This window comes from Doryrhamphus excisus, chromosome 3 (assembly GCF_030265055.1).
Source record: "Doryrhamphus excisus isolate RoL2022-K1 chromosome 3, RoL_Dexc_1.0, whole genome shotgun sequence".
Taxonomy (NCBI): Eukaryota; Metazoa; Chordata; class Actinopteri; order Syngnathiformes; family Syngnathidae; genus Doryrhamphus; species Doryrhamphus excisus.
This window is the reverse complement of record NC_080468.1, coordinates 14982405-15001987: the sequence shown is the minus strand read 5'-3', so window position 1 is coordinate 15001987 and position 19583 is coordinate 14982405. Positions and strand designations below refer to the sequence as shown.

At 40.6% G+C, this 19583-nt stretch overlaps 1 protein-coding gene across 13 annotated transcripts in view; it reads left to right on the top strand.

The window, feature by feature from the left end:
* Window positions 1-19583, top strand: part of LOC131124985 (catenin delta-2-like) — a 141891-nt gene that overhangs the window by 95463 nt on the left and 26845 nt on the right. For all 13 annotated transcript variants that reach the window (XR_009128958.1, XM_058066036.1, XM_058066037.1 and 10 more), the window contains 2 exons: window positions 8227-8359; window positions 13673-13886. Coding sequence is in view for 12 of the 13 variants with exons in the window: in XM_058066036.1 (XP_057922019.1) it covers window positions 8227-8359; window positions 13673-13886 (347 nt within the window). In the remaining variant the exon portion in view is untranslated. The remainder of the gene's footprint in view (window positions 1-8226; window positions 8360-13672; window positions 13887-19583) is intronic.

The window sequence follows — 19583 nt, the reverse complement described above, 5'->3', positions numbered from 1 at the left end:
TGTATGTATGTATGTATGTATGTATGTATGTATGTATGTATGTATGTATGTATGTATGTATGTATGTGTTATGTATGTATGCACATATGTACGTATGTACGTATGTACGTATGTATGTATGTGTTATACACTTATTGAATTGGTAACTGCTATGGCGTGGAGAAGGGGTAGGATTTAATAAGCTTTGCTTCTTCCTGCTCCTTTTCATGTGTAGTAATGAGGTGTTATGTGTGTGCATGTATGTATATATATATGCATATATATGTGTATATGTGTGTATGTATATATATATATATATGTATATATAAATAGATATTGTAAGTATATATGTGAGAAAAACAATAATGTAACATAGTATGCATGTCTGAAATAAATTAAGAAGAAGAAGAAGGGTTGCTGTTGGCGCATCCAGGCACCTCCAGGACCTGGGGGTCTCTGGGGGTCTCTGATCAGGGTCACGGGGAACATTTCTTCTTCAGCACATTCAAACACTTTCTATTGTCTAAGCAAATGCATATAAGGGTGATAACTGACGTTATATTCATTCCATCTACATTTTATTGTAAGACACATAAACCGTGTAAGATAGGCCACCTGGTTGCTTAGGAACAAAGAGCGAATTGACAGTCTGTCACGACGTTGTACCAGTCGACTGAATTAACAAATGAAATATTAAGTTCTTTTAGCTTTCAAACACACACACATATTTTATTCTCATAGAAAATCCTACAGCTTCTTTCATTATTTTTTTTCCCCCAAAATCCTCTCCTTCACCTTGACTGTATTTTCCTCCCGACTGTGACTTGTTAAGGTTTTGAGACATCTGCAGTCCAGGGAGGGGAAGAAAAACAGGTCTATTTATAGGACACACAAAAAGACCAGACAAGAAGAAACCAGCACAGACGCGCAACGGCTCGCCAATTTGCTTGATGTTCCCTTGAAGTGAAGTGAAAATATCGGGGATGAGGTCATTATTCTTTGCCGGTAAAACTTCCCAGAGTTACTTGTGCTTTGGTTGTGTGAGCAGATTTATGTCTTAGAATAATTAAGACCATGTCAGACGAGCGTTTGCTTGTAAAATAGTAAAATATTTCCTATAGTGGTTGTAAAATTTGGTAATCGAATCCAACTCTGCCTGCCATGAACGAATATATCTTCCATTTTAGATTTTACATTTAAGACTGTGACTATGTTCTTCTCAAGGCAATTGTGTCTCTTTAGCACTTTTTCCCGTTTTTTTGGACGGCGTTGCTAGTCGAGTGTTCACACAGTTGAAGACGTTTTCATCATCAATGAAGAGCCCAGAATGAAAGTACACACCCTTTGTCCAAATGAAGTATTTTCAATGGTAAAAATGAAGGGAAATACAAATATAAGGCACTAGCTACTGTAGCTAAAAAATAAAAAATAAAAAATAAAAAAAGGATTACTGATCCCTCTTGCTACGTCTTCTTATTCAGTTACGGTGCCATCTACTGTATAATGTAGCTAGCTATCTACTGTAGCTAGCTAGAGGTCCAGGAGCTTGGTGTCATTCATGTCGTCAAACCAGGACTGGACTGGGACCTGAAGGGGGAGACCTCTTTACTCTTGCTAAATTTGTAGCTAGCTAGCTACAGTAGCTAGCTAGCTAGCCAGTGGTAGCTAGTGCCTTATATTTGTATTTCCCTTCAAGATAGGCTAGCTACAGTAGCTAGCTAGCTACTGTAGAGCTGCTGAGGTACCAAAAGCCCTGATCAAAGTACTGTAGCTAGCTACTGTAGCTAGCTAGGTACAGTAGCTAGTGCCTTATATTTGTATTTCCCTTCAAGATAGGCTAGCTACTGTAGCTGGCTAGCTACTGTAGAGCTGCTGAGGTATCGAAAGCCCTGATCAAAGCACTGTAGCTAGCTAGCTGCTGTAGCTAATGCCTTATATTTGTATTTCCCTTCAAGATAGGCTAGCTACTGTAGCTAGCTGGCTACAGTAGCTAGTGCCTTATATTTGTATTTCCCTTCAAGATAGGCTAGCTACTGTAGCTAGCTAGCTAGCTACTGTAGAGCTGCTGATGTATCGAAAGCCCTGATCAAAGCATCCCGAGCGGAAACTAAACACGACAAAAAAGCAGGATGGTAACAAAACAGGAAATGCAAGAACAGGTTCTGAATTCAAACCTCCCCGTCTCCATTCTCGGTCATCCCAAAAGTGCTTCAAGGCCTTGAGGTCGAAGTTTGTGTGCAATTTCTCATGCAGATACTCCACCGTTACCTTCATGACACGAGTGATGAAGAGTGTCAGGACACAGAAGAGTCCCAGAAGATGGAAGTAGCGGTGAAAAAAACTAATCAATTAGCACCCTCCAGGAGCTAATGATGGAGGAGATATTTGAATTAAGCAGGGTGATAACAGATCAATGGAAGGAGATAACAGGGAATCTCAGATTCACGGAAGGAGATGACTAAATGAATCTCAGATGCATGGAAGAAGATAAGCTCTCAGAACGGCAAGAAAGAGAATTCAGAGTAACGGACTAAAAAGAAGACGGTTGATGAATGAATGCATGAGCTTGGACTTGGACACTTGGACCATCAACTGGAAAATATTAACTGGAACTTTCGAATGTACTAGAAGTACTCGCCATACAGTTGCACTTTTGCATCTCACAGCAACTATGGTGCCTTCAAAGACCGCCAATGAAAACGCATAAAGACATTAAGATTCAAAAATGTGGCTGCACAGACTCCTACAGTTCCGTTCCCCTGTGAGTCAATGAACCTGAAGTCTTCACCGAGCACCCGTGAGTCGATTCAGTGAGACTTGATTCTTATCCCGGATCCCAAAATCAGTAAAACTTGATTCTTCATCGAGCATCCGTGACTCAGTAAAACTCGAACAACTGTCAATCATTGAAAGTCCGGTCCTGGTTGAGAACATTTGAGTCAATGAACATCAAGCTTGGTTCTTTGTCAGGCACCCGTGAGTCAGTGAAAAGCCAGTCTTCATTGAGAACCTCAATGAATCTCAAGTCTTCGCCGAGCACCCGTGAGTCGATGAAGCTTGGGTCTTTGTCAAGCACACATGAGTCAGTGAGACTCGATTCTTATCACGGATCCCGAAATCAGTAAAACTTGATTCTTCATTGAGCATCCGTGACTCAGTAAAACTCGAACAACTGTCAGTCATTGAAAGTTCAGTCCTGGTTGAGAACATTTGAGTCAATGAACATCAAGCTCGGTTCTTTGTCAAGCACCCGTGAGTCAGTTAAACGCCAGTCTTCATTGAGAACCTGTGAGTTAATGAACCTGAAATCTTCATTGAGCACCCGTGAGTCGTTGGGTCTTTGTCAAGCACACATGAGTCAGTGAGACTTGATTCTTATCCCGGATCCCAAAATCAGTAAAACTTGATTCTTCATCGAGCATCCGTGACTCACGAAAACTCAAACAACTGTCAGTCATTGAAAGTCCGGTCCTGGTTGAGAACCTTTGAGTCAATGAACCTCAAGCTCGTTTCTTTGTCAAGCACCCGTGAGTCAGTTAAACGCCAGTCTTCATTGAGAACCTCAATGAACCTCAAGTCTTCGCCAAGCACCCGTGAGTCACTAATACTTGAGTCTTGAGCACCCATCAGTCAGTGAAACTTAATTCTCCTGAAAGTATCCGTGACTCAGTAAAACTCGAACAACTGTCAGTCATTGAAAGTCCGGTCCTGGTTGAGAACCTTTGAGTCAATGAACCTCAAGCTCGGTTCTTTGTCAAGCACCCGTGAGTCAGTTAAACGCCAGTCTTCAATGAAAACCTGTTAGTCAATGAACCTCAAGTCTTCACCGAGCACCCGTGAGTCGATGAAGCTCGGGTCTTTGTCAAGCACCCGTGAGTCAGTTAAACGCCAGTCTTCATTGAAAAGCTGTAAGTCAATGAACCTGAAGTCTTCACTGAGCACCCGTGAGTCGATGAAGCTCAGGTCTTTGTCAAGCACACATGAGTCAGTGAGACTCGATTCTTATCCCGGATCCCTGAATCAGTAAAACTTGATTCTTCATGGAGCATCCATGAGACAGTGAAACATGAACCTGGGGGTTTTGAAAGACTCGTTCATGACTGCTTCATATGATGATTAACCCACTGAGTGTGTTGGTTAATCTAAAATCAAATGACCGCGTCGCTTTAATTAAATGATAATGTCCACCGGTTGATCGTCCAATCATCCATACGGATGCCGTCGGTGCTACTTTTAATGAAATGTAACACACACACACACACACAAAGCAGGCACATACACATCCCGCCTGCTTCCTCAGCCCTCACGTTCGATGCCTTATTAGACAATTAACCCACACAATGACCTGCGCTAGTAGGCTATGTCATCTCTGATTATATTTACTCAAGGCAACGCCGCTGCACCGTTTTAGGTTGTGTTTATGTGTTGGTTGTCCGTTTGCATGTTTTGTTTTTGTTCAAACCGGCGTGAAGTAAGGTGGTAAAATTTCGAAACATTTATAGTCTTTAGTTTTAGTCCTTGGAGTCAGAAGTGATCTAATTCCAGATCCTCTGTGTTGCATTTGATGGATGAATCTGAATGCAAGTGCGCGTGCACAAGTGCGAATGCGCTAGCAAGGTTTTCTTTGTGTGTATCGACGCTTGATGTCAGCGCGCTCTGCCCCCCCCCACCCCCACCCCCCGAGCTGCATTCCAAAGTTTTTGGCGCGTTTAAATCTGTGCTCAGGTTTTCAAATGTGTTTGTGTACGTGTCTGTCGAGATGTTGTGCTCTCTTGTGCTGCATTCAGAATAAGTTGCATTCAAAGTTGGCATGTCGGCCATTTTGCCGCAATGTTTACGTGAGACGTGAACACACCCGTCTTTCTCTTTTACGTATGTTTTTAAATCAGGGGTCTCAAACTCAATTTACTTGGGGGCCACTGGAGCTAGTGTCTGGGCGAAACTGGGCCGCATCAGGTCCCCCCCCCCCAAAAAAAACAAAAAAAACGCATTTATTAAAAACAGGAAAATGAATAAACTTTGCTTTGGTTTCGATTTTCTACAATAAAAGCTCTGATAAAACATTCCACTGTTCTCAAATATCTTGCTTTTTATTTTTCTACACAAAATAAGATGAAAAATAAATAAACAAATCAAGAATAAAGAAAATCAATCAGTAATAAATAAATATAATAATAATAATAAAACGGCAAATAATAAAAACTTAAGAAACCACATATAGTTGGTGGGTAGACAAATTATTTTTTTCAGATTAAAATGAACAAAGCATTATTAGAGCCCTGTAGACATGACAAAACACGACTATAGTCACATTTATACTCTTTTTATTTACAACATATTGCGCAACTACAGGGTCTTGAGACACATGCTAACTCGCAAAAAAGAGAGCTAGCGACCTAAAACGGTAGCCTTCAAGTTATTTCCTTTAAACTTAAATAGCCAAAAACTTACCACTTCCACACGGATAGGGAGGATAACTATTAACAGTTATTTAACCTTTAACATGAACATTAATCAAACGTAATCATTTTTTCTGGGTACATGATACCATACAGCATCCATATCAAACTAACATTAAACTTTCATATCAAGGTGGGGGCCTCAAACTAGTGTCCTGTGGGCCACATTTGGCCCGCGGGCCGCGTGTTTGAGACCCCTGTTCTAAGGATATATTCATTCAGTCATTCATTTTCTACCGCTTTACCTCACGAGGGTCGCGGGGGGTGCTGGAGCCTATCCTACAGTTCTCTGTAGGCGGCATTATGAATTATCCTTACTGACCTTTTTGCTGTACATTTAGCGAGTGAAGATTGCTTTTATAGTTATTACCCCTGAGATCATATTTCTCCTCAATGTAGATACATAAAGGTACTATATGACTGAATGACTGAAATAATCTGTTCCATAACGTTCAATGATTAATTAAACCCATTTTAGTGGCTTGCTACCAACAAAAAAATGATACATTTATTTATTAGTCGACGTCTTTCTCACATTCATGATTTGCGTTTGTTGTATCACATACACACCCTTTGTGCACTTTGCGAGTGTGTAGATTGAGTGTTTGCGTGTTTGTGTGTTTGAATGTGTGCGCCCCAGGCATACCTTTAGGCAATAGCTATGATTGTCCCGGTTGCAGATGCAGAAACCAAAGTAAACGAGGCAAATGGAAGAAAAGTCTCACTTGCATCATTCATGTGGACTTTGCCTCTGACTTTGCCAGATATTTATATATTTATTGTATATATATATATATTCCTACAACAGCAATGTAAGTCGGGTTTTCAGCGCCAAACTTTCTGACCACATAGACAATACAGTAATAAAAACATACATAAAATTATCACAATAATATATTATTTTAAAAATCATACAAGTAATTAAATTAGTTATTACTTTCCATTTCAAAGGAGATAATTTTATATGTTCAAAGATTGTTCGTTAGCATGTTAGCATTTTAATGTTCGCATTATTGGCTGTTTCCATGGGTAGACACATACATATATAAACAATTAGCATTATCATGCTAGGTGTTAACATGGTAATGTTTGCATGTTAACATTATTAGCATGCTAATGTTAGCATAGTAAAAATGTATTTTTAGCTATTTTTATGTGCAGACACATATACAAACATTTAGCCTGGTAACATTAGCTAGCATTGCTAGCATGCTAATGTTAGCATAATAGCAATAGGTGTTAACATGTTAGCATTGCTAGCATCTAAACATTAATACAGTAGCATTTTTAGACATTTTCATAGCAAGACACATATAATAAAGCACAATTATGCTATGTGTTAGCATGCTAGCATTAGCATAGTAGCAATAGGTGTTAACAGGTTAGCATTGCTAGCATGTAAACATTAATACAGTAGCATTTTTAGACATTTTCATAGCAAGACACACATATAATCAGCACAATTATGCTATGTGTTAACATGCTAACATTAGCATAATAGCAATAGGTGTTAAATGTTAGCATTGCTAGCATGTAAACATTAGTACAGTAGCATTTTTAGACATTTTCATAGCAAGACACATATAATCAGCACAATTATGCAACGTGTTAACATGCTAACATTAGCATAATAGCAATAGGTGTTAAAATGTTAGCATTGCTAGCATGTAAACATTAATACAGTAGCATTTTTAGACGTTTTCATAGCAAGACACATATAATCAGCACAATTATGCTATGTTTTAGCATGCTAACAGTAGCATAATAGCAATAGGTGTTTACATGTTAGCATTGCTAGCATGTAAACATTAATACAGTAGCATTTTTAGACATTTTCATAGCAAGACATATAATCAGCACAATTATGCTATGTGTTAGCATGCTAACATTAGCATAATAGCAATAGGTGTTAACATTTTAGCATTGTTAGCATGTAAACATTAATACAGTAGCATTTTTAGACGTTTTCATAGCAAGACACATCATCAGCACCATTATGCTATGCGTTAGCATGCTAACATTGGCATAATAGCAATATGTGTTAAGATGTTAGCATTGCTAGCATTTTTAGACATTTTCATAGCAAGACACATATCATCAGCACAATTATGCTATGTGTTAGCATGCTAACATTAGCATAATAGCAATAGGTGTTAACATGCTAGCATTGCTCGCATGTAAACATTAATACAGTAGCATTTTTAGACATTTTCATGGCAAGACACATATCATCAGCACAATTATGCTATGTGTTAGCATGCTAACATTAGCATAATAGCAATAGGTGTTAATATGTTAGCATTGCTAGCATTTTTAGACATTTTCCTAGCAAGACACACATATAATCAGCACAATTATGCTACGTGTTAGCATGTTAACATTAGCATAAGAGCAATAGGTGTTAACATGTTAGCATTGCTAGCATGTAAACATTAATACAGTAGCATTTTTAGACGTTTTCATAGCAAGACACATATAATCAGCACAATTATGCTATGTGTTAGCATAATAGCATCTTAGCCATTTTCATAGTTAAACACTAATATATACTAATATAAACACCTGTCTGTGCTGTCTGCTTTACTAGTTAATTATCGGTCCCCTTTATTTGCAATATTAAAAGCAATTGTATTGTTTATGTACAGTTTCTTCATCCGTCATCTGTCCTTCATTTCCGCCTCACTCTTTCAAATCAGAGGTGCTTTACGGTTGCAGATTTAACAAACACGCACGTACAAGAATAGAACAATGCCCACACATGTCAAATATTTTCTCTGTGTCTCTGCAGGGAGTTTGGTTGGAGAGATCCAGAGCTGCCGGAGGTGATCCAAATGTTGCAGCATCAGTTCCCATCGGTACAGTCCAACGCCGCCGCCTACCTCCAGCACCTCTGCTTCGGAGACAACAAGATCAAGTCTGAGGTATTCAACCTTTCGCCAGCTGCCTTTTTTTTTTTTGCTGCGCTCAACTTGTCTTTTCACAGGACTGCCGTTAACCACTCAGCAGTCCTCCAAAGACCAAGCAGGCACTCAGCAGGGTTCCTGTGTTTTTATATTTAGAGAGGCTTGATCCGTGCCTGCATGCCAGCTGCAATTGCTTAATGACAGAGGTTTGTGGGAGTGCACGCAAGATTGAGGATTTGGGCAAGACTCCATCTGACAGGCTTTGTGCCTCCGAGTCGTAATGCATGTCAAAATGGTGTGCCCCCCGCCCCCCCATCATAACAAATGTCCGAGCAGAACACATATCCGGTGCTGCTCATCCTTTTTTTTTTTTTGTCAACAATTCCACTTTTTCCAACAGAGAAATCAAATGTTTCACTGATAATTTGAGATTTGGGATTGTAATCCTCAAATGTAGTCCAGCACAAAGGATGTCCAGGATATTTACCGTAATGCATCGCCGACCCCATTCATTCATTTATTTTCTACCACTTTTTAAAAATATTTTTCCAGATTAAAATGAACAAAGCATTATTAGACCCTGTAGACATGACAAAACACGACTATAGTCATGTTTATACTTTTTTTTTATTTACAACATATTGCGCTGCAACTGCAGGGTCTTGAGACACATGCTAACTCGCAAACTAGAGAGCTAGCGACCTAAACGGTAGCCTTCAAGTTATTTCCTTTAAACTTAAATAACCAAAAACTTACCACTTCCACACGGATAGGGAGGATAACTATTAACTAAAAACAAAAAAACGCATTTGGTAAAAACTGAAAAATGAATAAACTTAAATATAACTAAAGCTGGGCGGCACGGCAGTCTGGTGGTTAGTGCGCAGACCTCACAGCTAGGAGACCAGGGTTCGGTCCCCGCCCTCGGCCATCTCTGTGTGGAGTTTGCATGTTCTCCCCGTGCATGCGTGGGTTTTCTCCGGGTACTCCGGTTTCCTCCCACATTCCAAAAACATGCTAGGTTAATTGGCCACTCCAAATTGTCCATAGGTATGAATGCGAGTGTGAATGGTTGTTTGTGTCTATATGTGCCCTGTGATTGGCTGGCCACCAGTCCAGGGTGTACCCCGCCTCTCGCCCGAAGACAGCTGGGATAGGCTCCAGCACCCCCCGCGACCCTCGTGAGGAAAAAGCGGTAGAAAATGGATGGATGGATAACTAAAGCTCTGATAAAACATTCCACTGTTCTCAAATATCTTAATTTTTATTTTTCTACACAAAATAAGATGAAAAATAAATAAACAAATCAAGAATAAAGAAAATCAATCAATCAGTAATAAATAAATAAATATAATAATAATAATAAAACAGCAAATAATAAAAACTCAAGAAACCACATATAGTTGGTGGGTAGACAAATTATTTTTTCCAGATTAAAATGAACAAAGCATTATTAGAGCCCTGTAGACATGACAAAACACGACTATAGTCACATTTATACTCTTTTTATTTACAACATATTGCGCAACTGCAGGGTATTGAGACACATGCTAACTCGCAAACTAGAGAGCTATAGCAACCTAAACGGTAGCCTTCAAGTTATTTCCTTTAAACTTAAATAGCCAAAAACTTACCACTTCCACACGGATAGGGAGGATAACTATTAACAGTTATTTAACCTTTAACATGAACATTAATCAAACGTAATCATTTTTTCTGGGTACATGATACCATACAGCATCCATATCAAACTTGCGCGGGCCGCACTAACATTAAACTTTCATATCAAGGCGGCGGCCTCAAACTAGTGTCCTGCGGGCTACATTTGGCCCACGGGCCGCATGTTGGGGACCCCTGTTCTAAGGATATATTCATTCATTCCTCGCAGGGGGTGCTGGAGCCTATTCCAGCTGTCTTCGGTCAAGAGGCGGGGTACACCCTGGACTGGTGGCCAGCCAATCACAGGGCACATATAGACAAACAACCATTCACACTCACATTCATACCTAGGGACAAGTCACCAATTAGCCTAGCATGTTTTTGGAATGTGGGAGGAAACCGGAGTACCCGGAGAAAACCCACGCATGCACGGGGAGAACATGCAAACTCCACACAGAGATGGCCGAGGGTGGAATTGAACCCTCATCGCCGACCCCAAACAGACAAAACGCGACATGGAATTTCAATACAAATCGTCAGAAAAGAGGGATCCAACGAATACAAGTTGGATTTGCCAAGCGTGGTTCTAATACTCCTAGAAATCCTCTAATCTCTTTTATCAGCCGATATGTAAGTAAACCCCTCCAGTCCAAGACAGGAAATTACAGACTTTGAAATTAATCTTTCATCCAAATAATGAATAACATCACTCAGAAGCAAAGTGATGTCGTTTTTGAATATAGTACCTTCCCCTGGAAGAATTCATACGTCTTCACTCTATCATTCATTCATTCATTCATTCATTTTCTAACGCTTATCCTCACGAGGGTCGCAGCTGCCTTCGTGCGAGAGGCCGGGTACACCCCGGACTGGTGGCCAGCCAATCACAGGGCACATATAGACAAACAACCATTCACACTCACATTCATACCTATGGACAATTTGGAGTCGCTAATTAACCTAGCATGTTTTTGGAATGTGGGAGGAAACTGGAGTACCCGGAGAAAACCCACGCATGCACGGGGAGAACATGCAAACTCCACACAGAGATGGCCGAGGGTGGAATTGAACTCGGGTCTCGTAGCTGTGAGACCTGCGCGCTACCCACTCGGGGGCCGTGCAGCCTTAGAAAATATATATAATATATAATATATAATATATAATATATAATATATAATATATAATATATAATATATAATATATAATATATAATATATAATATATAATATATAATATATAATATATTTTAGTAGAGTATAGACTTAAAATATTAAAATATTAAAGAATTTTTTTTATTAATATAATAAAGTGATACTTTTTAATATGAATATATTGTAATTCATTTTAGTTTTTAAATAATCATATGTCAAACAAATTTTGTAATTTTTGAAAAATTCAATTGTAGAAAAATATGCAAATAAAATCATATTACTAGAAGAAAATTGTCAAAAATGATTAAGAAATAAATATAATAAATACATGTTTTTGGAATGTGGGAGGAAACCGGAGTACCCGGAGAAAACCACACAGAGATGGCCGAGGGTGGAATTGAACTCGGGTCTCCTAGCTGTGAGACCTGTGCACTAACCACTCGGGGGCCGTGCAGCCTTAGAAAAAGTTTTTTTTACTAGAGTATAGACTTAAATTATTAAAGAAAAAATAATAATATTTTTATAAGAATACATTGTAATTCATTTTAGTTTTTAAACAAATTTTGTAATTTTTGGAAAATTATATTATAATAAAATATGCAAATAAAGTCATATTACAAGAAGAAAATTGTCAAAGATGATTTAAAGAGAAAGAAATATTTGGAACATTAAACCTAGCATGCAGAGATGGCCGAGAATGGAATCGAACTCTGGTCTCCTAGCTGTCAGGCCTGTGCGCTAACCACTCGAACACCGTGCAGCCCCACTCTATCATGTTTTTTCAAAAAATACACAAAATAATAAATCATGCTGTTTCATGCTTAAGTATATTCATTCAGAAAGAGACTGTCCTATCTAGTCATCTAGGCCCAACATTCACAGGCATTCCTATTTTCATATTTTCCAGGAAGCACACATACAGATTAGTTTCAGCCAGTGTACTCACCGTACTTGACATATACTGTAAAACATTTGAATAAAGCATCATTATGTATGTATATGGTTATGAAAGTCCTCCCCCCTAAGCTATGTGAGGCGTGAAGCATTTAATGGCCGTTTGACTTTCTACAATAATAAAGAGTAATTGTTAATAATAACCTGAGACAAATAAAATGCTAATATTTCTGTGTTGTAAATAGGGCGTGACTAAAGACGCTGTTTTTTTATGCTAGGAAAAGTTAATACTCGGCTTATAGGATTAGAACCCCAATAGTTATGCTATTATTCTAGCTGTATTCTAGCTAACAATTTCTCTTTTGTTTTCACTGGATAGACACCCTGGACTGGTGGCCAGCCAATCACAGGGCACATATAGACAAACAACCATTCACACTCACATTCATACCTATGGACAATTTGGAGTCGCTAATTAACCTAGCATGTTTTTGGAATGTGGGAGGAAACCGGAGTACCCGGAGAAAACCCACTCATGCACGGGGAGAACATGCAAACTCCACGCAGAGATGGTCGAGGGTGGAATTGAACCCTGGTCTCCAAGCTGTGAGGTCTAGATGCCAAATGTGTAAATGTGTTAATATATCAGTGTACAGTGACAGTTATGATGTCGTCACTACCAACAGCACTAAATTCATCACATAGCAACTTAACACCCAAAAGGTGCACCTGATACAAACATGTATCAGGTACCCCCTGGACTGGTGGCCAGCCAATCACAGGGCACATATAGACAAACAACCATTCACACTCACATTCATACCTATGGACAATTTAGAGTCGCTAATTAACCTAGCATGTTTTTAGTCGGGAACTGATATTTTCCTGAAACTTACCTATGTTCGACTGCTGATTACTAAACAATGGAAAGGGTCGGAACAATTTCTTTCTCATGAAAGACAGCGGTCTGTTTTACGAGGGTGGGTTTGGAACCATTCATTCATTTTCTACCGCTTATCCTCATGAGGGTCGCGGGGGTGCTGGAGCCTATCCCAGCTGCCTTTAGGTGAGAGGTGGGGTACACCCTGTCAATCATAGGGCACATATGGACAAACAACCATTCACACTCACATTTATATCTATGGACAATTTAGAGTCGCTAATTAACCTAGCATGTTTTTAGTCAGGAACTGATATTTTCCTGAAACTTACCTATGTTCAACTGCTGATTACTAACAAATGGAAGAGGAAGGTCGGAAAAATTTTTTTCTGATGAAAGACAGCTGGAGCCTATCCCAGCTGCTACACCCTGTCCAGCCAATCACAGGGCACATATAGACAAACAACCATTCACACTCACATTCATACCTATGGACAATTTGGGGTCGGCAATTAACCTAGCATGTTTTTTAGTCGGGAACTGATATTTTCCTGAAACTAAAATGTGGGAGGAAACCGGAGTACCCGGAGAAAACCCACGCATGCACGGGGAGACCATGCAAACTCCACATAGAGATGGCCGAGTGTGGGATTGAGCTCGGGTCTCCTAGCTGTGAGGTCTGCTTGCTAACCACTCGACCACCGTGCAGCCTGGTAGTACATCTTTTCCATCCTCTTTTGTCCTCAGATTCGGCAACAAGGAGGCATCCAGCTTCTGGTGGACCTCCTGGATCACCGTATGACTGATGTGCACCGCAGCGCCTGCGGAGCTCTGCGAAACCTCGTCTACGGAAAGGCCAATGACGACAACAAGATCGCATTGAAGAACTGCGGAGGAATACCGGCTCTGGTTCGACTACTCCGGAAGACCACAGATGTGGAGATCCGTGAGCTGCTAACAGGTACGACGACGCACATGAAGGTTGTTTTTCAACTATTCCTTGGTTTCCGATGTTGAAGTTATGTGGCGTGGGGCGGGTATTCCGTTTATTTGGATTTTGATGGAAGCTGACTGGGAAAAAATAATGACAAATGATTTCGTGTGACTCACAGTTCATCAGTCTCATGCGTATAAACGGCGTCGGAGTTGTCGCTGATGGCTTACAACACGGTGCCTTGTGTTCGATGTCAACACAAAATATGTAAGTTGTCATTCTCGGCTTGGTTGGAGTCTCCCGTGATAACAAACTTCAACGTAATTAAAAGATTATCAGGAATGTTTTCCTTTTTTTTTTTTTTTGCTATTCCCAGCAGACGATCATTAAAATACTTCCAGGAAGTGGAAAGACAACAGAGTTACATATCAAAGACCACATTGGTTCAAACTGGTCCACGTCCTTCGGGGGGTTTGTTCAAGTCTAGGAATTAAACGGGAAAAATGAATTATTATTTTTGACATTGCTGTCGTCTTATAAGGAGCCTGTAATTCGCGATCAAGAGGTCAGACATTTTTTTGTACTGCGGATTTTAGTCCACTCCTCTTTACGGATACGCTCTGAGTCCTGACGGTTTTGAGGCTGTCGCTTGGCAACTTGAAATGTAAACACAGATTTTCAACGGAATGAAGATCCTGAATAGGGTCGGGTATCCAACACCGATTTTAATTTATTCATTCATTTTCATTTTCATTTTTTTTTTTAGTCGGGAACTGATATTTTCCTGAAACTTACCTATGTTCAACTGCTGATTACTAAACTGGCTCCCAATAGCCAATCACAGGGCACATATAGACAAACAACCATTCACACTCACATTTATATCTATGGACAATTTAGAGTCGGCAATTAACCTAGCCTTTTTTTTAGTCGGGAACTGATATTTTCCTGAAACTTACCTATGTTTTCGACTGCTGATTACTAAGCAGGCTCCCAATAGCCAAACACAGGGCACATATAGACAAACAACCATTCACACTCACATTTATATCTTTGGACAATTTAGAGTCGGCAATTAACCTAGCCTTTTTTTTAGTCGGGAACTGTTATTTTCCTGAAACTTACCTATGTTCGACTGCTGCCCCCAATAGCCAATCACAGGGCACATATAGACAAACAACCATTCACACTCACATTCATACCTATGGACAATTTAGAGTGGCCAATTAACCTAGCGTTTTTTTTAGTCGGGAAGTGATATTTTCCTGAAACTTACCTATGTTCTTATGCCATAGTCCCAAAATAAGATGAATGGCTTTCAAGTTTTGGTTGCACCCGCAATTGACCAGGTTGCTGCCAAAAACAACGAAAGGCAACATGAAGGGAAGAAGTAAAACGATACTTTAGCTTTGCCCTCTTGTTCACAGAGCGCTAAATCTTCATGTATATGCAGCAAAGGGCATCTCATAAAAGTGTTTTTTTACCCGGCTGTCATACCTTTAAAGGAGATTACCATTTGAATTAGAGCAGTGATTCAAAGCGCAGAGCGCCGAAATCCCTCCTGTCACAAATTAATCAGGTGAAAAAACTGATCAGACGCAGACAGAATGCGCTCTATTCTCTCTCTCAAAAGACCCGCAGGAACTAATTCCCTTTGTCTGGCTTTCTCTCGGTGCTTCAACTTCCCGTATTCCGCTCTCAGAGGTTAAATTTTTTAATAGCTCACCTCTTTCCTATCCTGTGCCTTCCTCCGGAATCATGTCTTCCTCGTGTGGCCATGTTGAATCAGGAGCACGGCGGGGAGTCAAGCTGCCTGACTATCACACACACACACACCGTCATGATGAAAATAATATATCAGAAGAGTCAAAAAGAAGATCGTTTTTTTCCAATCTTGCCTCCACCTCTCCGCGCTCGGCAACAGAAAAAAAAAATGAATTTTTGGAAGGCATAAAGCCGCTTTTAAAACAGCCGAAAATCCTTGCACCCCCCCTGCAGATTAGATGCTGCATCCAGCATGACTTGTGGGCGTCCTTGGGAAAACCCCACGCTATGATGTTTGGTAAAGACGAACATAATCCTTTCCGGTCCCCGCAGCGGGTACGATTATTCACAATGATGACACAGCATCACAAGACCCCGGGGGGGAGGGGGAGGTCAGGCATTTTATAAAAATACTTGAAATGACTTGAGGGCGGATTAAAACCGGCAACCTTTACATTGCTTGGCGGTCACTGAATGTCTTTATCCGTATTATTTTAGGGGGGTCACATGATTCTCACAGCTAGTTGTGACACGTATGAAATGGAATCAATAATATTTCATTGTTTCTTGCCGCCACATGCAATTACTCTGATGGTTGGACCGCCATCGATGCATCATAATTTCATCATCTTGCCACAATGAGTTATTACGTTAGGATTCTACAAGCATCCAAGCAACATTTTTACAGCCATGAGATTAGTTATCCATCAAAATAGAGTAGCAGGAGATGTGGGAGTCATGAACGACTAGTTCAAAAGTTGTGAGTTTTTGACTGAATCGGGGCTCACTGGTACTCACTTGTTCGCTTACTACCGTGAGATCTTGTGTTTGCCTCAGATCAACTCACCATCCCGCTTCCTGCCCGAGCTGGATCATGGTGATCAACAAAGACTCGAGTTTCACTAATGCAGGGGTGCTACACAAAAACTCAAGGTTCACTGACTCCTGGGTACTCGACGAATCCTCAAGTTTCACTGATCGGTGTGGTGCTCGACAAACACGGAATCATGGGTACTTGATGACTTGCGGGTACTTGACGAAGACTCGCATTTCACTAATGCAGAGGTGCTACATAAAAACTCAAGGTTCACTGACTCCTTGGTACTCGACGAATACTCAAGTTTCACTGATTGGTGGGGCGCTTGACAAACACGGAATCATAGGTACTTGATGTAGACTCCACTTTCACTGAGTCACAGGGTGCTCAACGAAGACTCAAGTTTCACTGACTCGCGGGTACTTGATGAAGACTCGCATTTCACTTATGCAGGGGTGTTCCACAAGACTCAGGGTTCACTGACTCACGGGTGCTCAACGAAAACTCAAGATTCACTGACTCCTGAGTACTCGACGAATACTCAAGTTTCACTGATTGGTGGGGCACTTGACAAACACGGAATCACAGGTACTTGATGTAGACTCCACTTTTACTGAGTCACAGGGTGCTCGACGAAGACTCAAGTTTCACTGACTCACAAGTGCTCAACGAAAACTCAAGATTCACTGACCTTTGGGTACTCGACAAATACTCAAGTGTCTTGAGTGTACTTGACGAAGACTCACATTTCACTAATCCAGGGGCGCTCCACAAAGACTCAAGATTCACTGACTCACTGGTGCGCAACAAAAACTCAAGATTCACTGACTCCTGGGTACTCGACGGGTACTCGGCAATTAACCTAGCATGTTTTCGGAATGCGGGAGGAGGAACCTGTGAGGTCTGCGCGCTAACCACTCGACTACCGTGCAGCCCGACTCCAGTTTCACTGACTCTTTATTCGTCAAAACCCAAATGATAGGAAAACTGTGGTATCCGACCGTAATGTGGAACCTCCAGAGATGCCCCGCAGTCCTCTAAGTTAAATGACTTTTGATGAAATATGGAGGATTGTTCCCTGAAAAAAAAAAAAATGATATTAGAGTGCTTATTCAACTGGTTAAATGAGTCTGGAAATGAAAAAAAAACTATGTTTATCTGTTCAGTGGGGTTCCAGAAGCAATCTGTGCAAAAGCAAATTGAAGAATTGGCCGACCGTCTCTACCTTGCAAGTCATCAGGTGTGAGGACTGTGCTTTTCATTACCGATGTATTGTTTTAAGAAGAATAGCAATTTAAAATACACTGAGTCAATCAATGTTTTTTTTTTTTACTCCTGTCACCACGGTGACCACAATATGACAATTGCCGTCTTTTTTTTTTCTATCCTATATTTTCTATTTTTAATGAAGTACAGATACGAGTTCCGCTCCGAGACGGTGATGTAAGTCGTAGTGTACCAATTTTTAGTCCTTTGCATGTGTTTATTGGTAATAAATGTTCATTTGTTGAATAATAAAATCACAATATGTTGTTTGTAAGTACAAGCTTAAAGAAATAGATAACAAAACATTTGTACATTTGTAACTAGCTTATATTGTTATATTTTAATGTAAAACAACCTATTTTCGTGTCATTAATGTTGGTACATTTGTTTATATATTTGAGCACAAAAGCAAACAAATTGTGACAATTATGCTTGAAATGTTTTGTTTCACAAAAAGCTGCCTTTTTTTTTGTCGGGAGCTGATATTTTCCTGAAACTTAATTATGTTCGACTGCTGATTACTAAACAATGGACAATGTTGGAAACATTTTCTACCGTTCATCCTCACGAGGGTCGTGGGGGGGGGGGGTGCTGGAGCCTATCCCAGCTGTCTTCGGGTGAGAGGCGGGGTACACCCTGGACTGGTGGCCAGCCAATCACAGGGCACATATAGACAAACAACCATTCACACTCACATTCATACCTATGGACAATTTGGAGTCGCTAAAACCCACGCATGCACGGGGAGAACATGCAAACTCCACACAGAGATGACCGAGGGTGGAATTGAACCCTGGTCTCCTAGCTGTGAGGTCTGGCGCTAACTATGTTATGCTAGCTATGTTAAAATATAACGGTGCCAAATGGGCAAATATATAGTGTACAGTGACAGTTATGATGTTGTCACTCCCAACAGCACTAAATTCATCACATAGCAACTTAACACCCAAAAGGTGCACCTGATACAAACATGTATCAGGTACACCCTGGACTGGTGGCCAGCCAATCACAGGGCACATATAGACAAACAACCATTCACACTCACATTCATACCTATGGACAATTTGGAGTCGCTAATTAACCTAGCATGTTTTTGGAATGTGGGAGGAAACCGGAGTACCCGGAGAAAACCCACGCATGCACGGGGAGAACATGCAAACTCCACACAGAGATGGCCGAGGGTGGAATTGAACCCGAGTCTCCTAGCTGTGATGTCTGCGCGCTAACCACTTCTCTGCCGTGCAGCTATGTTAAAATATAATGGTGCCAAATGTGCAAATATATAGTGTACAGTACATCCAACAGCACTAACTTCATCACATAGCAACTTAACACCCAAAAGGTGCACCTGATACAAACATGTATCAGGTACACCTTGGACTGGTGGCCAGCCAATCACAGGGCACATATAGACAAACAACCATTCACACTCACATTCATACCTATGGACAATTTGGAGTCGCTAATTAACCTAGCATGTTTTTGGAATGTTTTTGGAATGTGAGAGGAAACGGGGAGAACATGTAAACTCCACACAGAGATGAACTCGGGTCTCCTAGCTGTGAGGTCTGCACGCTAACCACTAGACCACCGTGCAGCCCGGTTTAGAACCAGTAATGTTATTTTAACTCCAAATTTTACTGTATCTCTACTGTATCAAAATGATAAATGACGGTCCAAAAATGCAACATGCGTGCCAAGAAAACAGAAAAAGCGATCAATAGGCAGATAAAGAGATTCTATGCGCTGATGCAGGAGGGAGAAATGAGATAGCGGAGTGAATGAAAGCCCAAATGAGAGACGGGCTTCTGTGGCTTCAGAGACAAAGAAAGCCAGCCAACGTGTTCATTTCCCCTACTCTCGATGCGACGGCGCAT